The 13773-nt window shown below is 51.8% G+C and overlaps 2 protein-coding genes across 8 annotated transcripts in view; one reads left to right on the top strand and one right to left on the bottom strand.

The window, feature by feature from the left end:
- Nucleotides 1-174: 174 nt before the first annotated feature.
- ACP2 (acid phosphatase 2, lysosomal) lies at nucleotides 175-9676 on the bottom strand. 2 transcript variants are annotated; one of them, XM_032166040.2, is made up of 11 exons: nucleotides 9532-9676; nucleotides 8894-8989; nucleotides 8497-8583; nucleotides 6417-6569; nucleotides 6209-6307; nucleotides 6040-6129; nucleotides 5470-5602; nucleotides 3972-4054; nucleotides 3751-3857; nucleotides 3457-3632; nucleotides 175-1125 (listed from the first exon to the last, which is right to left on the bottom strand). In XM_032166040.2, the coding sequence occupies exons 1-11, from the start codon at nucleotides 9643-9645 to the stop codon at nucleotides 992-994; spliced, it is 1272 nt and encodes a 423-aa protein (XP_032021931.1). In that variant the 5' UTR covers nucleotides 9646-9676; the 3' UTR covers nucleotides 175-991. The 2 variants fall into 2 exon arrangements, with proteins under 2 accessions (XP_032021931.1, XP_058302471.1); XM_058446488.1 differs by lacking the exon at nucleotides 9532-9676 and adding an exon at nucleotides 9341-9419.
- Nucleotides 9546-13773, top strand: part of NR1H3 (nuclear receptor subfamily 1 group H member 3) — a 27770-nt gene continuing 23542 nt past the window's right edge. The window contains exon 1 of one of the 6 annotated variants that reach the window (XM_058446483.1): nucleotides 9546-9720. In XM_058446483.1, coding sequence (XP_058302466.1) covers nucleotides 9660-9720 — 61 coding nt within the window. In that variant the 5' untranslated portion in view covers nucleotides 9546-9659. Of the gene's footprint in view, nucleotides 9740-9760; nucleotides 9958-13773 lie in introns of those variants that run through there. The other 5 variants (XM_058446481.1, XM_058446485.1, XM_032166038.2 and 2 more) reach the window with 5 other exon arrangements.

Here is a 13773-nt window from a genome sequence, read left to right as displayed (position 1 = left end):
ATGACTTTTCTCCTCTCAGTGGGTGGTAGCAGAGGGATTAAGCAGTTGTTTGATTTGTGCTCACTTTTGATATGGCCAATAAAACCACACCGACAGCTTCTGCGTGGATCTTCCAGAAGTGACCTGGTCAGAGAGCTTCTTGCGTCTCAGAAATGAAGAAAAGGCACAGGAAACAACACTATCAGTCCAATAGGAAACAGCACTATTCATTCTCTGGGAGCTGCCCCAGCCCTACTCTGGGCCACAGTCTAGAACTTTCTTTTCCAGCTCACAACCTGCATGTAGCTCAGGTCCCTGGAGACCCCAGCCCAGCTGAGGGAGAGCAGTTTCCTGATTCGTGTGACAAGCACCTCCCTTCCCACCACTCCCCACTCCCTCCCAAGTACAGACACCCTTCCGTCCTGCTCCATTTGAAGGGGTGACAGAGATTCCTGAAGCATTCTGTCTGAGTCTAATGGTGGCTCTAGCCAGACACAGGGAAATGTGGCTGGCTGGCTGTTGGGTGATCCAGTTCCTTGGGAGCCAGTGTTTGTACCGCTGGTATTAGCTGTTTTTCCCACTAAAATAAGCACTGAGAGGCAAGACCGTGTCCCTCTGAGCTATTTGCCAAATACTTCAGGCTGGAGGAGAAAGAACAGGGCTTGATAGAAGTGCCAGGCGGATCCAGCACCAACTCTGCCATTTTCTGATCCTGGGTCCCGAGTGAACACTGACCACCAGTTTACATCTCAGGTGTGTAGGGAGCGTGGAGGAGGCAAATCCTGTTGGGAGAAAGCCAGTATCCAACACAGCACTTGGTAAACATCAGGCATGGGAATGCTGAGTGACAGGCACCACGGGCCACGCTGAGCCCCACTCGCTCATCTGGCTGGGGTCATCAGAGGGAGGCCCAGCCCAGGACCTCCCGTCCATGGGCTGGGGAGCAGCAACCGTCCGGAGCGAGGCCCAGCCCACCTCCCCAGGAGGCGGAGGGAAGCGGGCTGAGTGGTTGTCAGGCGTGGTCCTCCCCATCTGCGACGTGGCGGTAGCCAGGAGGCTGGGCCTGCATCCGGAAGAGGACGGTGAGGAGCAGCACTATGAGGAGGAAGAGGATGGAGCCACATACAGCCAAGGCCACGATCACCTCTGGGCATGGGGGAGGCAAGAGAAAGGTCATGTCAGCGTTCCATCATATGCCAGGTACTGTTCTGACATATGGGAGATACACAGAGGTGGCCAAGACAGAGTCCTAGCTCTCATGGAGTTCACATGCTAGGAGAGGGGAGGTAATAAATAAGCAAACGGGCTGGTCACAGTGGCTCACGCCTGTAATCCCAGCACTTTGGGAGGCTGAGGCGGGCGGATCACCTGAGGTCAGGAGTTCGAGACCAGCCTGGCCAACGTGGTGAAATGCTGTCTCTACTAAAAATACAAAAAATTAGCTGGGCATGGTGGTGCGCGCCTGTAATCCCAACTACTCGGGGGGCTGAGGCAGGAGAATTGCTTAAACTTGGGAGGCAGAGGTTGCAGTGAGCCGAGATCACGCCACTGCACTCCAGCCTGGGTGACAGAATGAGACACTGTCTCAAAAAAAAAAAAAAAAAGTTAAGAGTGACAGGTCAGTGACGAATGTGATACAGACAGACAAAGCAAAGTAGGTCAGCAGGGAAGGCATTATTGAGAAAGTGAGAAGTTTAACAGAGACCTGGAGTCAATGAATGACATACAATGATCTGAGAAGAGTATCACGGGACAGAGGAGAGGAAGGAAGGGCAAAAGGCTCAGATGTGGGGATAAGCCTGGCACACGCTAGAATCATCCAGAAAGTCAGTCTCACCAGAGCAGAGTACGCAAGGGGCATGTAGGAGATGGGGCAGGAGACCAGACGGAGCAGGGCCTGGAAGGCCACGGTGAAGAACTTGGATTTTACTCTACATGTGATGGGAAGCCATTGGAAAATTCTAAGAGGACAGTAGTGTGAACTGGTTTACATTTTTTAAAAGTTAGGCCGGGAGCGATGGGTCACGCTTGTAATCCCAGCACTTTGGGAGGCCGAGGCGGGCGGATCACGAGGTCAGGAGATCGAGACCACAGTGAAACCCCGTCTCTACTAAAAATACAAAAAATTAGCCGGGCGTGTTGGCGGGCGCCTGTAGTCCCAGCTACTCGGAGAGGCTGAGGCAGGAGAATGGCGTGAACCCATGAGGCGGAGCTTGCAGTGAGCCGAGATTGCACCATTGCACTCCAGCCTGGGCAACAAGAGCAAAACTCCATTTCAAAAAAATAAAAAAAGTTAACTCTGCTGTGCTGAAAGACTAGTAGGGACAAGAATAGAACCAGAAAGAACTAGGAAGCTTTTCATTCGGTCAGGCAAGAGCTGACGGTAGATTGGACTGCGGAGGCAAGAGCACATATTAATATTTGAAAGGTTGAGCTGATCTGGCAGTGGGCTGGATGGGCAGAATGACCCCAAGGGTTATACTGTGCCACTAGGTGACTCGTGGCATTGACTGAAACAAGGAAGCCTGGAAGAAGAGCAGCTTTGGAAGGAAAAGCATCTGGTTTTAGACACTGCAACTTTGAGATGCCTTACTTAACATGCATGTAGAGACCTCAAGTTGGCAGCTGGATATGAGTCTCTAGCTCAGAGAAGAGGTTGTGAATCTGTGAGTCAGGGTGTAAGGACAGAAGTGGGCATGGAGATGGGCATAAAGTCATGAGGCTGCATGAGATCACTTGGGAGTGTGCACGGATGGGGAAAGCTCCAGGGATGAGTCCTGGGTCATCCGTTCTTTAGTGAGGAAGGGACGCCTGAAAGTCAGGAGAAGCCAAGAAAGTGTTTCAGGAAGGGGTGGCCAATTATGTAATGCTGCTGAGAGCTGAGAGAAGCTAAGAACTAGTCACTGGCTTTGGTAGGAGGTCACTGGTCACCAGACAAGTATGGCTGCAGGGTAGCGGAAGGTGACACAAGACTGTCTCGTGTGAGTCTAAGAGGACAGGTGGTGAGGAAGCAGAGCCAGATTCCAGGCAGCTCTTTCGAGGATTCCATTCTGAGAGGGAAGAGGCTGGTGGCTGGGGAAGAGGTGGCTCTCAGAGGTCATGGATGGGCTTTTGGGAGGGAAGTACTCCAGTAGAGAAGCAGAGGCATCAGAGCTCCTTGCAGAGGTGAGGAGAGAGAACCCGAGTGCGGGTGGAGAGGCCACCCTAAGCAGTGGCTTCCCCCAGCAAGTAAGCTGGTGGAGCTGGTGGTGGGAGAATGAGCCGATTCTCTCTTGGCTCTTATTTTCTCGGTGATACAAGTGAGACATCACCTGAGGGTGAGAAGTGGGGACAAGGGATAAAGCAGTCTGGGGTCGGGGAGGGAACTCCTAGCAAATGCAGTCAAATGGCTGGAAGTGCGACAGCTCTTGAGATGTGCGGATGTGAATTGCAGGTTGGTCTAGGGCATGACTAGCAAGGAGGCCGGTGACAGCTCACCTGTGTCTGCAGGACCGCTTGCCAGCTGGCACTCCTGCTGCCAATCCTTGGGCACGACGGGCTCTGTGAGGCGAAGGAAGTCCTGGAGTGGGCAGCGGTGAGGGCAGCCAGGCAGGCTGAGCGGCCAGGCGGCCTTGTCACTCTCGTTCCGAAAGTACATCTCCACTGAGAAATTCCTGAGGGTCGAAAGGAGGCAACATGGGAGCTGCTCGGCCTGCCCGTCATGGGGTCCTTGGGCTGCCCCGAGCCACCTCCCGAGGGCCCCCTCCAGAGGACACTGCTAGCTCCACTCACCCAGAATCTTCCTGGTACAGTTCAAATATGTGGCAGGAGGCGTAGGGGGCTTGTTCACCATTGTAGATGTCCAGTGCCATTTGCAGGGCAACCAGGGTAGTGTCATGCTGCGGGGCAGAGGGGCTCCCCATCAGCATTGTTCCCCACACCCGCAGGAACCGAACAGAGAAGAAATCCAGCTCCCTGCCTGACACAGCGCACTAGGGAGTGCAGGCACTCACCGCGGAGTAAACCAGCAGCTTGGGGAGCTGGGAGGTGGTCGCCATTAGGGTCAGGTTCTTCCTTATCTGAGCCAGCAGGACTCCTGAAGGAGAAAAGTCCCCGGTGTTGCTGGCTACAGCCACCTCTGCCTTCTAATTCGACCTATCTGTGCTCCTTTCACCCTCTGCCAGGCCTGGGCCTCATCACCTACACGGAGAACTCTTTAATGTCATGGCACCATGTAAGAACTCTGTGGCACCCCTCCTCTCTAAGAACTGTCAAATGTACAGAAGGAAGCAAGACGAAACAAGATATCTGCCTATATTTTAACACGGATATAGAAACCTGCCTGTGTCTACAGAAGCACTTCAGTTTGAAACAAATGTAAACTTAAGATTGCTTCAGAGTACACAGCGGGTGGGTCTGTGCCCAGGTAACTACCATATGCTCTGAAAACTGAGATGTCAAAAAGGTGTGACAGCAGGCACGCCCTTAGGTGCTCAAACGAGGAAGCTGGCATGTGTGTCACTCTCAGCCTTCTCAAAATGGCCCCCAGTGGTTCTCTCGGGGCAGCTATTCATTTAGGAGAGGGAGGGTCTTCTGATGTGGGCGAAACTTAAGAACATGAATGGCAAGGCTGGGCGTGGTGGCTCATGTGTGTAATCCCAGCACTTTGGAAGGCTGAGGGGGGCAGATCACCAGAGGTCAGGAGTTTGAGACCAGCCTGGCCAACATCATGAAACCCCGTCTCTACTAAAAATATAAAAATTAGCTGGGCGTGGTGGCAGGCACTTGTAGTCCCAGCTACTTAGGAGGCTGAGGCAGGAGAATTGCTTGAACCTGGGAGGTGGAGGTTGCAATGAGCCGAGATCGCGCCACTCTACTATAGCCTGGGTTTACAGAGCAAGACTCTGTCTCAAAATAAATAGGCTGGGTATGGCGGCTCGTGCCTGTAATCCCAGCACTTTGGGAGGCCGAGGGGGATGGATCACCTGAGGTCAGGAGTTCAAGACCAGCCTGGCCAACATGGTGAAACCCTGTTTCTACTAAAAATACAAAAATTAGCTGGGCATGGTGGCTGAGGTCAGGAGTTTGAGACCAGCCTGGCCAACATGGTGAAACCCCGTTTCTACTAAAAATACAAAAGTTAGCCAGGTGTGATGGCACGTGCCTGTAATCCCAGCTACTCAGAAGGCTGAGGTAGGAGAATCACTTGAACCCAGGAGGCAGAGGTTGCAGTGAGCCAAGATCGAGCCATTGCACTCCAGCCTGGGTGACAAGAGGGAAACTCCATCCCCCCCCCAAAAAATAAATAACTTTTTAAAAAAAGAATATGAATGGCAGAAAAGGAAGAGAGGTGGGGAAATTTGGTGACTAGCGGCATGAGGAGGGGGATTTGGTTTTGAAAGAGCAGGGAGTGTTTCAGTAGAGAGGGAAGTGTGTGAGAAGCCCCCACAGCAGATTTTTAACGCCTTAGGGTCCTGAGGAGTGGAGTGACATGCTGTCCTTGTCACTCACCCCCCTGAAGCCGGGCCTTCTCTGCCTGCTGGTAGATTCCGAAGAGGAAGCGGAAGCTGAAGTCCTTTAGCCGGCTGAGACGCTGCATGGTTTGGGGTGAGGCCCAGGGCGGCAGGCGCAGCCCGTGCGTTTGCTGTGTATCGCAGCGGGCAGGTTAGTGCCCCAGGCCTAGGCCAGCCTCTCCAGAGGGCAGCTCTCTTCCCCATTGGGAAGGTGCCTGTGTGTGTGAGGGAGGGAGAGGGGAGAGAGGCAGAGGGGCTGGAACCAGTAGACATGGCAGGCAGTGTGGATGCTGCAGGGCACAGGAAAGGAAGCTCAGGCACAAAAAGTGAGACTCAGCAGAAAGGAGCTCTGGGTAGAGAGCAGCAGGGACTGCTGACAATTAATAAACCATTTCCCACTCTGAGGATCTCTGTCACCCGTGAGGGAAGTTCCCGTGTTTCACAAGCACAGCCTCCCTGGACCTCCCCAGGGGTGTGACGGTATCAGGCACTGTGTTCTACCGTCCTGGTGACCTGGGCCTGCTGAGAGGGAAAAGAGTGATCACAGTGGGCACCCTAGTGGGCTCACCTCACAGAAGAGTGTGTCATAGACATTCCAGACAGTCTCCAGTGTCAGGTCTGTAAGCCCTGTCTCGTTGGCCACCATGTCCAGAAATTGCTATGAAAAATGGGTCAGGGTCTCAGTCCTGCTCTGAGGAAAAGACAGCGTGGTGACCTCCACCTCTGCCCCCACTCACTGCATTCCGAGAATTCTCATTCTGATACTCTGGTGTCTGCCGGGTCTCGTTCTGCAGCTGCTCATAACGGGGACATGGGCCCAACGGGAACTTCAGCAGCTGTAGAGCGAAGCGGGGAAACAGGCAGTGGGAAAAGGAGCCTGGCATCAGCAGGCCCACGGCCAGAGCTGTCCCCTCACCACCCCAGGGAAGGGCTGGCCACTCTCACCCTGTCCTCACTGATGGGCACAGTGTGCACAGGGATAGGCTGCCACGAGATGTTCGGGTTGAAGCGCTGCATCCCGTTGGGAGGGAAGAGTCCAGCCAGGTTGGCCTCAGCACTCATGAGAGTCCGGTCAAAGTCTGTGCTTCGCACATAAACCTGCAGAGATAGCAACACAAGTCACGTGTGTGTGTGTGTGTGTGTGTGTGTGTGTGTGTGTGTGTGTGTGTCGCTCACGTGCACGCGCGTGTAGGGAAGTTTTGGTCACCCTGAAGTGGAGCCTTGTATATATGTATGTGTGTGTGTGTGTGGTGGGAAGTTTTGGTCACCCTGAAGTGGAGCCTTGTGTGTGTGTGTGTGTGTGTGTGTGTGTGTGTGTGTGGTGGGAAGTTTTGGTCACCCCAAAGTGGAGCCCCAGGGGAGAACCTGTTCTCGATGGCCACCCAGCAAACTGTAAACCTATCATACATCTGGCCCTCACCCTCCTCTGGCCTCTGGCCTTCCCCGTCCCCCAAACACTCCACTGGGGGTTGTCACCACCCTGTGAAGAACTCCTGTGGGAATGGCCTTAGTTGAAATGCCCCTTCCAGTCAAAAGTGCTGAGTCAATCAGTAAGGCTCTCTGGTCTGTCTGGTTTCATAATAACACCTCTCTCCCTGTCTAGATCAGGGTCCTTGGGGCAGAAACTGACTCCAGTGACGACCCTTACAGACCAGGGAGAAAAAAATAAGACAAAGGGCTGGGCCTGGTGGCTCACACCTATAATCCTAGCACTTTGGGAGGCCAATGCAGGAGGATCACTTGAGGCCAGGAGCTCGAGACCAGCCTGGGCAACATAGTGAGAACCTGTCTCTAAAAAAAAAATTTAAAAATTACCCAAGTGTGGCGGGCACCTGTAGTCCCAGCTACTTGGGAGGCTGAGGCAGGAGGATCACTTGAGCCCAGGAGTTTGAGGCTGCAGTGAGCTATGACTGAGGCACTGTGCTACAGTTTGGGTGACAGAGTGAGACCCCTTTAAAATATATGTGTATATTTTGGGCCAGGCACGGTGGCTTATGCCTATAATCCCAGCACTTTAGGAGGCCAAGGCGGGCGGATCAGCTGAGGTCAGGAGTACAAGACCAGCCTGGCCAACATGGTGAAATCCTGTCTCTACTAAAAATACAAAAATTAGCCAGGCATGGTGGCACACACCTGTAATCCCAGCTACTCGGGACACTGAGACAGGAGAATCACTTGAACCCAGGAGGTGGAGGTTGCAGTGAGCCAAGATCATGTCACTGTACTCCAGCCTGAGCGACTCAGCAAGACTCTGTCTCAAGAAAAAAAAATTAAAAAAAAAATAATTTGAAGAGCTTATTCAGAGATAGTGGCTCATGAAAAGGGAGGAGGAAACTGGGGAAGGACAAGCTCAGGCCTTAAGAGAACAATAACAATGTGTAGGGACTGTTGATACGGCTGAGGCTGACAGTGGTAACCAGAGGAACAGCTTCCCCCATTCCTGTGGTGGGGTGAGGCCTCAGGGAGCAGGCACACTCACCAGTCCTCCCTGATGTGCCCTAGGAAGGTAGCACGATCTGGCATGGCAGACAGGGCTCAAAGACCTCATCTTGAGCAAGAAAAGACAAGCCCTATCTACACATGTCTTCCCCGCTGTCCTTCATCTTGGCCCTGTCTGGTTTATCATCAGATACTCCCACAACATTCTAAGCTCCATGAAGACAGAGATCATATCTGTATGGTGCATTACTGAATGCAAAGTGCTAGCACAGTCCTTGGCCTTTAATAGGTACTCAATAAATGTCTTGGATGGAAAGCCTGTGATTTCACAGAGTCAGAAACCACTTTGCCAGGCCCGCCCTTAAGTCTGAATTTGGATGCTTAATCAAGTTTGCCTCTTCACAGCCAAGCAGGGGCAACTCAGCTCCTAGGGCTTTGTTCCAGCTCTCAGATGTCTTTTCCTGTAGTTGTGACCAAAAATACAAGAAGGAGGCCAAAGTGCCCAGCCTCAGCCTTAGGCTCCCTGAGGGCAAAAGATGAGGGCAGCATACCCAGGTCCCCTTGCCTCTGGAGCTCCCAACCTTACCTCTTGCCGGTGATAAGAGGTGTTTAGGAAGCCATGATAGCGCTGCCGCAGGGCCTGGCCCAGCTCCCAGTGCTGTAGCATCCCCTCCTGTGGGAAAACCCAAGGGTTAAGAGGGTCTAGAGGGAAGGGGTGGCTTCAAGCCCCATGGGGTTTAGGCCCTGTTGCTTTCCAGGTTTACCCTTTGCTGGAGTCAATTAATCTGATCCCAGAAGTCTTTCATTAAGTGGCCAGTCATGCACAGCAATATCATGGGCACAGAGATTAAGGTTATGAAATCTGGTCAAAGTCAGCACCCATATGGGAAAAGGCAGTTTAGTAGGACCCCAAGTTTCGTAGACTGCTCTAGACGTCACTCATTCTGCAGCTCATCCTGAGGAAAGGCTGGCTTCTGACCCACCTTGGTTAACTGACCAAACCCCTGGGGCCATTCTTCTTCCTGATAGGGGTCCTTGGGATATGTCTTCACTGGTGAACGGTCTCCATGGCGATACAGCTGCGGGAAGAAAATGGTTTGCCTATAGGTCAGAAGCATCCCCTTGATAGGGACCCAGAGCCTGCCTTTTGCCCCACGTTAGGGAAGGAAGTCTCATTCCCTCTGGGAAGCCTACTCGCTGCAAAAGACCCCAGCTAGGAGTCAGTCACTTCTTCCAGATTCCAGAAATTCTAACTTAGCTAAGCAATGCTACTGGAGACCATAGGCAAAGCCAAGGTACAGGTAGGAAGGGAAAAGAGAAGTGAAAGCAACGTATGTGGTGGGGACAACTGGGGAAAAAAGATAACCAAAGGCTTCTTTAGGGATGAGTCTTAACCATTCAACCACTTCCCTGTTTCAAGGCAGACTCACCCCGACCTATTCGGTCATCCTGACTCCCATAAGCCAGGGCTCCACGTTAATCCTGAATCCAGCCTCCCAACTCCCCAGGCCAGTCGTCCCCTCCTAAACCGGCTGTTCCTTCCCAAGATCCTCGACCCCCACCAGCTGGCCTTTGCCCTTCTAGCTTCAGGGAACTCTTTGGTGACCCCATCTCTCATTACCAAGGTAACGAAGCGCAGACTCCGGGCCTGGGTGGGCGGCATCACCACCAGGTTCACGCCGAGAAGGAGCTGGAGGAGAGCCGCCCGGCTCCAGCCGGACCGCTTGCCCGCCATCACCGTTGTAATCTATGCAGCAAAGAAGCTGGAACCCGCTGGGTGGCACCTGTAAGCAGCCGCCCGGACGCACCCGTAAGGACACACGCCGGAAGTGCGTTCGCCGCCATCTTACTTAGGGACGAGCTGGGGTCGGGGGGAAAAGGCGCAATCTCGGTGGGATTGCGTGCAGGAGGCTAGCGGTCTGGCTGTGGCGGAGGAGCGTAAGAATGTAACGCGACCTGGCGCGGCAGACAGGGCTCGAAGACCTCATCTTGATCAAGAAGGCCATAAGTTCGCGTTTGCCTCTGCTCGGAGAAATCCCTTACCAAGGTGGCGCTTGCATTGGGCGGGACCATGTCTGGAGAGCCAGCGTCCCCTCCAGGCTTGACCCCATAGCTAGATCGGGTGCAGAATTGAGGCGAGGGATGGGAAAGCAGAGGTCGCTTCTCTCCACGCCCCTGCCTTTGGGGGGAGATTGAGCCCTGGCCCTGTTCTCTAGGAGACGTTTTGCTTGGGGTGCAGGGCACAGTATGTAAACAACCCTTTGGACTCCGTGTGTCCTTGAGGTTGCCCCAGTCTAGCCTACCGTTCCTGCCTCGCACAAAGCTTCAGTAGCCCTCTCACTTTCCCTTCCAGTCCTTTCCCTGTCCTGCCTCCCCTCCACTTCCAAGTTTTAGTTAATTAGAGTCAAGACGTCATGCCTCTTCCCAAAGGAGTTGGATTGCACAGGATGTTCAGACTTTCCAAACCCAAAGCACTGAATCCCTGGGGGAGGAATTTCAGACCAGTGGGGAGGTATTTTGAGGAAAGGGGCAGGCGCATATCATAAAGTGGGAGTAGGTGGGGTTTCCACAGAATCAATGGCCCTCTTGGCATTGACCATTAGAATTCAGGTGCAGCCAGTTTGGCCTCAGAACTTTGTGACTCCTGTGACGGTTGCAGAAGGTCAGATCATAGGTCCTGGGGATGCTTTGATTCAGATCTGCCTACTGGAAGCAAATCTCCTCAGATCTTTGGGAAACAAAACTGATCAAGCTTGGCCTGGGCTCCGTGGCTCACCTGTAATTCCAGCACTTTGAGAGGCCGAGGCAGGCAGATCACCTGAGGTCAGGAGTTCGAGACCAGCCTGGCCAATGTGGCAAAACCCCGTCTCTACTAAAAATACAAAAAAAAAAAAAAAAAATTAGCTAGGTGTGGTGGCGTGCTCCTGTAATCCCAGCTACTCTGGAGGCTGAGGCAGGAGAATCGCTTGAACTCGGAAAGCAGAGGTTGCAGTGCGCTGAGATCATGCCACTGCACTCCAGCCTGCGTGACAGAGTGAGACTGTCTCAAAACAAAAAAAAAAACCTGATTAGGCTTGGTGTGGTGGCTCACGTTTGTAATCCCAGCACTTTGGGAGGCCAGGGTGGGAAGATTGCTTGAGCCCAGGAGTTCGAGACCAGCCTGAGCAGCTTAGGAAAATCTCCTCTCTACAAAAAAAAGTTTAAAAATTAGCTGGGTATGGTGGCACACACCTGTGGTCCTAGCTCCTCGGGAGGCTGAGGTGGGAGGATCACCTTGAGCCCAGGAGGTTGAGGCTGTAGTGAGCCATGATGGTGCAACTGCACTCCAGTCTAGATGACAGAGCAAGACTGTGTCTCAAAAAAAAAAAAAAAAAGAAAAGAAAAAAAAAGATCAGAATTATCTGTCCTTATTTTGCCCTAGGACTCCAGATTCAATTATTTATATATACTTCAGGATTTAAACTTTGCTTCCAGAGTTGTCATGGAGGAGGCCAAGCAGCAAATAGAGTAAGAGCCAAAGCCTGGGTAGCCAAACAGTTCTTTTTTTTTTTTTTGAGACAGAGTCTCGCTCTGTCGCCCAGGCTGGAGTGCAGTGGCGCAATCTGGGCTCACTGCAAGCTCCGCCTCCCGGGTTCACGCCATTCTCCTGCCTCAGCCTCTCCGAGTAGCTGGGACTACAGGCGCCCGCCACCACGCCCGGCTAATTTTTTGTATTTTTAGTAGAGACGGGGTTTCACCGTGGTCTCGATCTCCTGACCTCGTGATCCGCCCGCCTCGGCCTCCCAAAGTGCTGAGATTACAAGCGTGAGCCACCGCGCCCGGCAGCCAAACAGTTCTTAACCTTCTTATTTAATCACAAGCCCCTTTATGAATCACATGAAAATTTTGTGCCTCTCCTCCAGAAAAATGTTCACACATACAAACACGCACATGGAATTTTGCATATAATCCCAAATGGTTCACAAAGACCACTTATTACAGGTTTCATAAATCAGCATCTCTGAATACCTGATTTAACCTAGTCCTCTTACTTTACAGCTTAGGAAACAAAGAGAGGAAGTGACTTGCCCAAATTCACAGTTTGGGCATGGGCACAGTTTGAGAATGGATTAAAAGTCAAGTTTTGGCCGGGCGCGGTGCTCATGCCTGTAATCCCAGCACTTTGGGAGGCTGAGGCGGGTGAATCACGAGGTCAGGAGATGGAGACCATCCTAGCTAACATGGTGAAACCCCGTCTCTACTAAAAATAGAAAAAATTAGCCGGGCCTGGTGGCAGGCGCCTGTAGTCCCAGCTACTCGGGAGGCTGAGGCAGGAGAATGGTGTGAACCGGGCAGGCGGAGCTTGCAGTGAGCAGAGATTGTGCCACTGCACTCCAGCCTGGGCAATAGAGCAAGACTCCATCTCAAAAAAAAAAAAAAAAAAAGTCAAGTTTTGTGATTTTCAGTTGAATAGTCTATAATGGGCTGCTTCTTGCAGGCTACTCAAATTGCATTACTAAACTGCAATTGGTGAACCTGAAATACTTTCAATAAAGAGGTATCTGTCAAAGGAAACCTTTTCAAATTAGTGGAACTAAACGGGGCCTAGGCTGGACATGGCTCACACCTGTAATCCCAGCACTTTGGGAGGACGAGGTGGGTGGATCACCTGAGGTCAGGAGTTTGAGACCAGCCTGGCCACCATGGTGAAACCCCATCTCTACTAAAAATACAAAAATTAGCCAGGCGTGGTGGCATGTGCCTGTAATCCCAGCTATCGGGGAGGCTGAAACAGGAGAATCACTTGAATCCAGGAGGCAGAGGCTGCAGTGAGCCGAGATTGTGCCACTTCACTCCAGCCTGGGCAACAGAGCGAGACTCTGTCTCAAAAAAAAATAAAGGGGGCTTGGGTAATTGGCAAAATGCTGCATATTAGTGGTGGGGGGAGTTGAGTGTTTTGTTTTAATGGGCCTCTTACTCTTCTTGCAAACCAGCCAGACCACTGTACTTTCAGAGTGTAAATCTTTGGCTCACCAAATTTCAGCTATCTCTCAAATTCAGCTTCTGCTTTTCTTCCCACTTGCTCAAATATGTCTATATTCTTTGTGCATGCAAGTATCCCACGTAGGAGGGGTTGATGAAGCAGATATTATTTCAGTTTTTATAGGGAGAAACTGTTCCAGGAAGGGTGGGGATTACAGCGCAAGTAGATAGTAGAGCCCGAAGCTGAGTCCTAGTTTCTTCACCGCTTTGCCTCCAGCTTTTGCATTTTCTGCCAGATGATTCTGTGGTCCTTACACTCTGGTTCCTAACTACAGATGCAAAAAAAAAAAAACAAAAAAACAAAAAAAAAAACCATGTAGCTAGATGGATACGTGGGCCTATCCCAAATCAAATAAATCAGAATCCCTGAAGGTGAGGACAGAAACCACTACCTTATTCTGTGTTGGCAGAAGCAAACCTAAATCCAGGTATGGTAGCCATTTTTTTTCCATCTGAAGAGGCAGTTTTTGTTTTGTTTTGTTTTGTTTTGTTTTGTTGTTGTTGTTGTTGTTTTTGAGACGGAGTTTTGCTCTTGTTGCCCAGGCTGGAGTGCAATGGCGTGATCTCGGCTCACAGCAACCTCCGCCTCCCGGGTTCAAGCAATTCTCCTGCCTCAGCCTCCCGAGTAGCTGGGATTACAGGCATGTGCCACCACGCCTGGCTAATTTTGTATTTTTAGTAGAGACAGGGTTTCTCCATGTTGGTCTGGCTGGTCTCGAACTCCCGACCTCAGGTGATCCACCTGTTTTGGCCTCCCAAAGTGCTGGGATTACAGGTGTGAGCCACCGCACCCACCCGGCTGTTTTTTTTTTTTTTTTTTTTTTTTTTTTTTTTTTTTTTT

The sequence above is a fragment of the Hylobates moloch genome, unplaced genomic scaffold (genome assembly GCF_009828535.3).
Source record: "Hylobates moloch isolate HMO894 unplaced genomic scaffold, HMol_V3 SCAFFOLD_11, whole genome shotgun sequence".
NCBI lineage: Eukaryota > Metazoa > Chordata > Mammalia > Primates > Hylobatidae > Hylobates > Hylobates moloch.
Note: the sequence above shows the minus strand (reverse complement) of the source record. Positions and strands in the feature narration are given on the sequence as shown.

What these genes read in the sequence shown, in the direction of transcription:
- ACP2 (XM_032166040.2), bottom strand. Translation starts at nt 9,645, where the DNA reads ATGGCGGGCAAGCGGTCCGGCTGGAGCCGGGCGGCTCTCCTCCAGCTC. An exon ending in AGCTGCTGGTTTACTCCGCG is followed by an intron (nt 3,858 to 3,971) that starts GTGAGTGCCTGC and finishes TCTGCCCCGCAG; the next exon opens with CATGACACTACCCTGGTTGC. An exon ending in AAGCGGTCCTGCAGACACAG is followed by an intron (nt 1,126 to 3,456) that starts GTGAGCTGTCAC and finishes CCCCATGCCCAG; the next exon opens with AGGTGATCGTGGCCTTGGCT.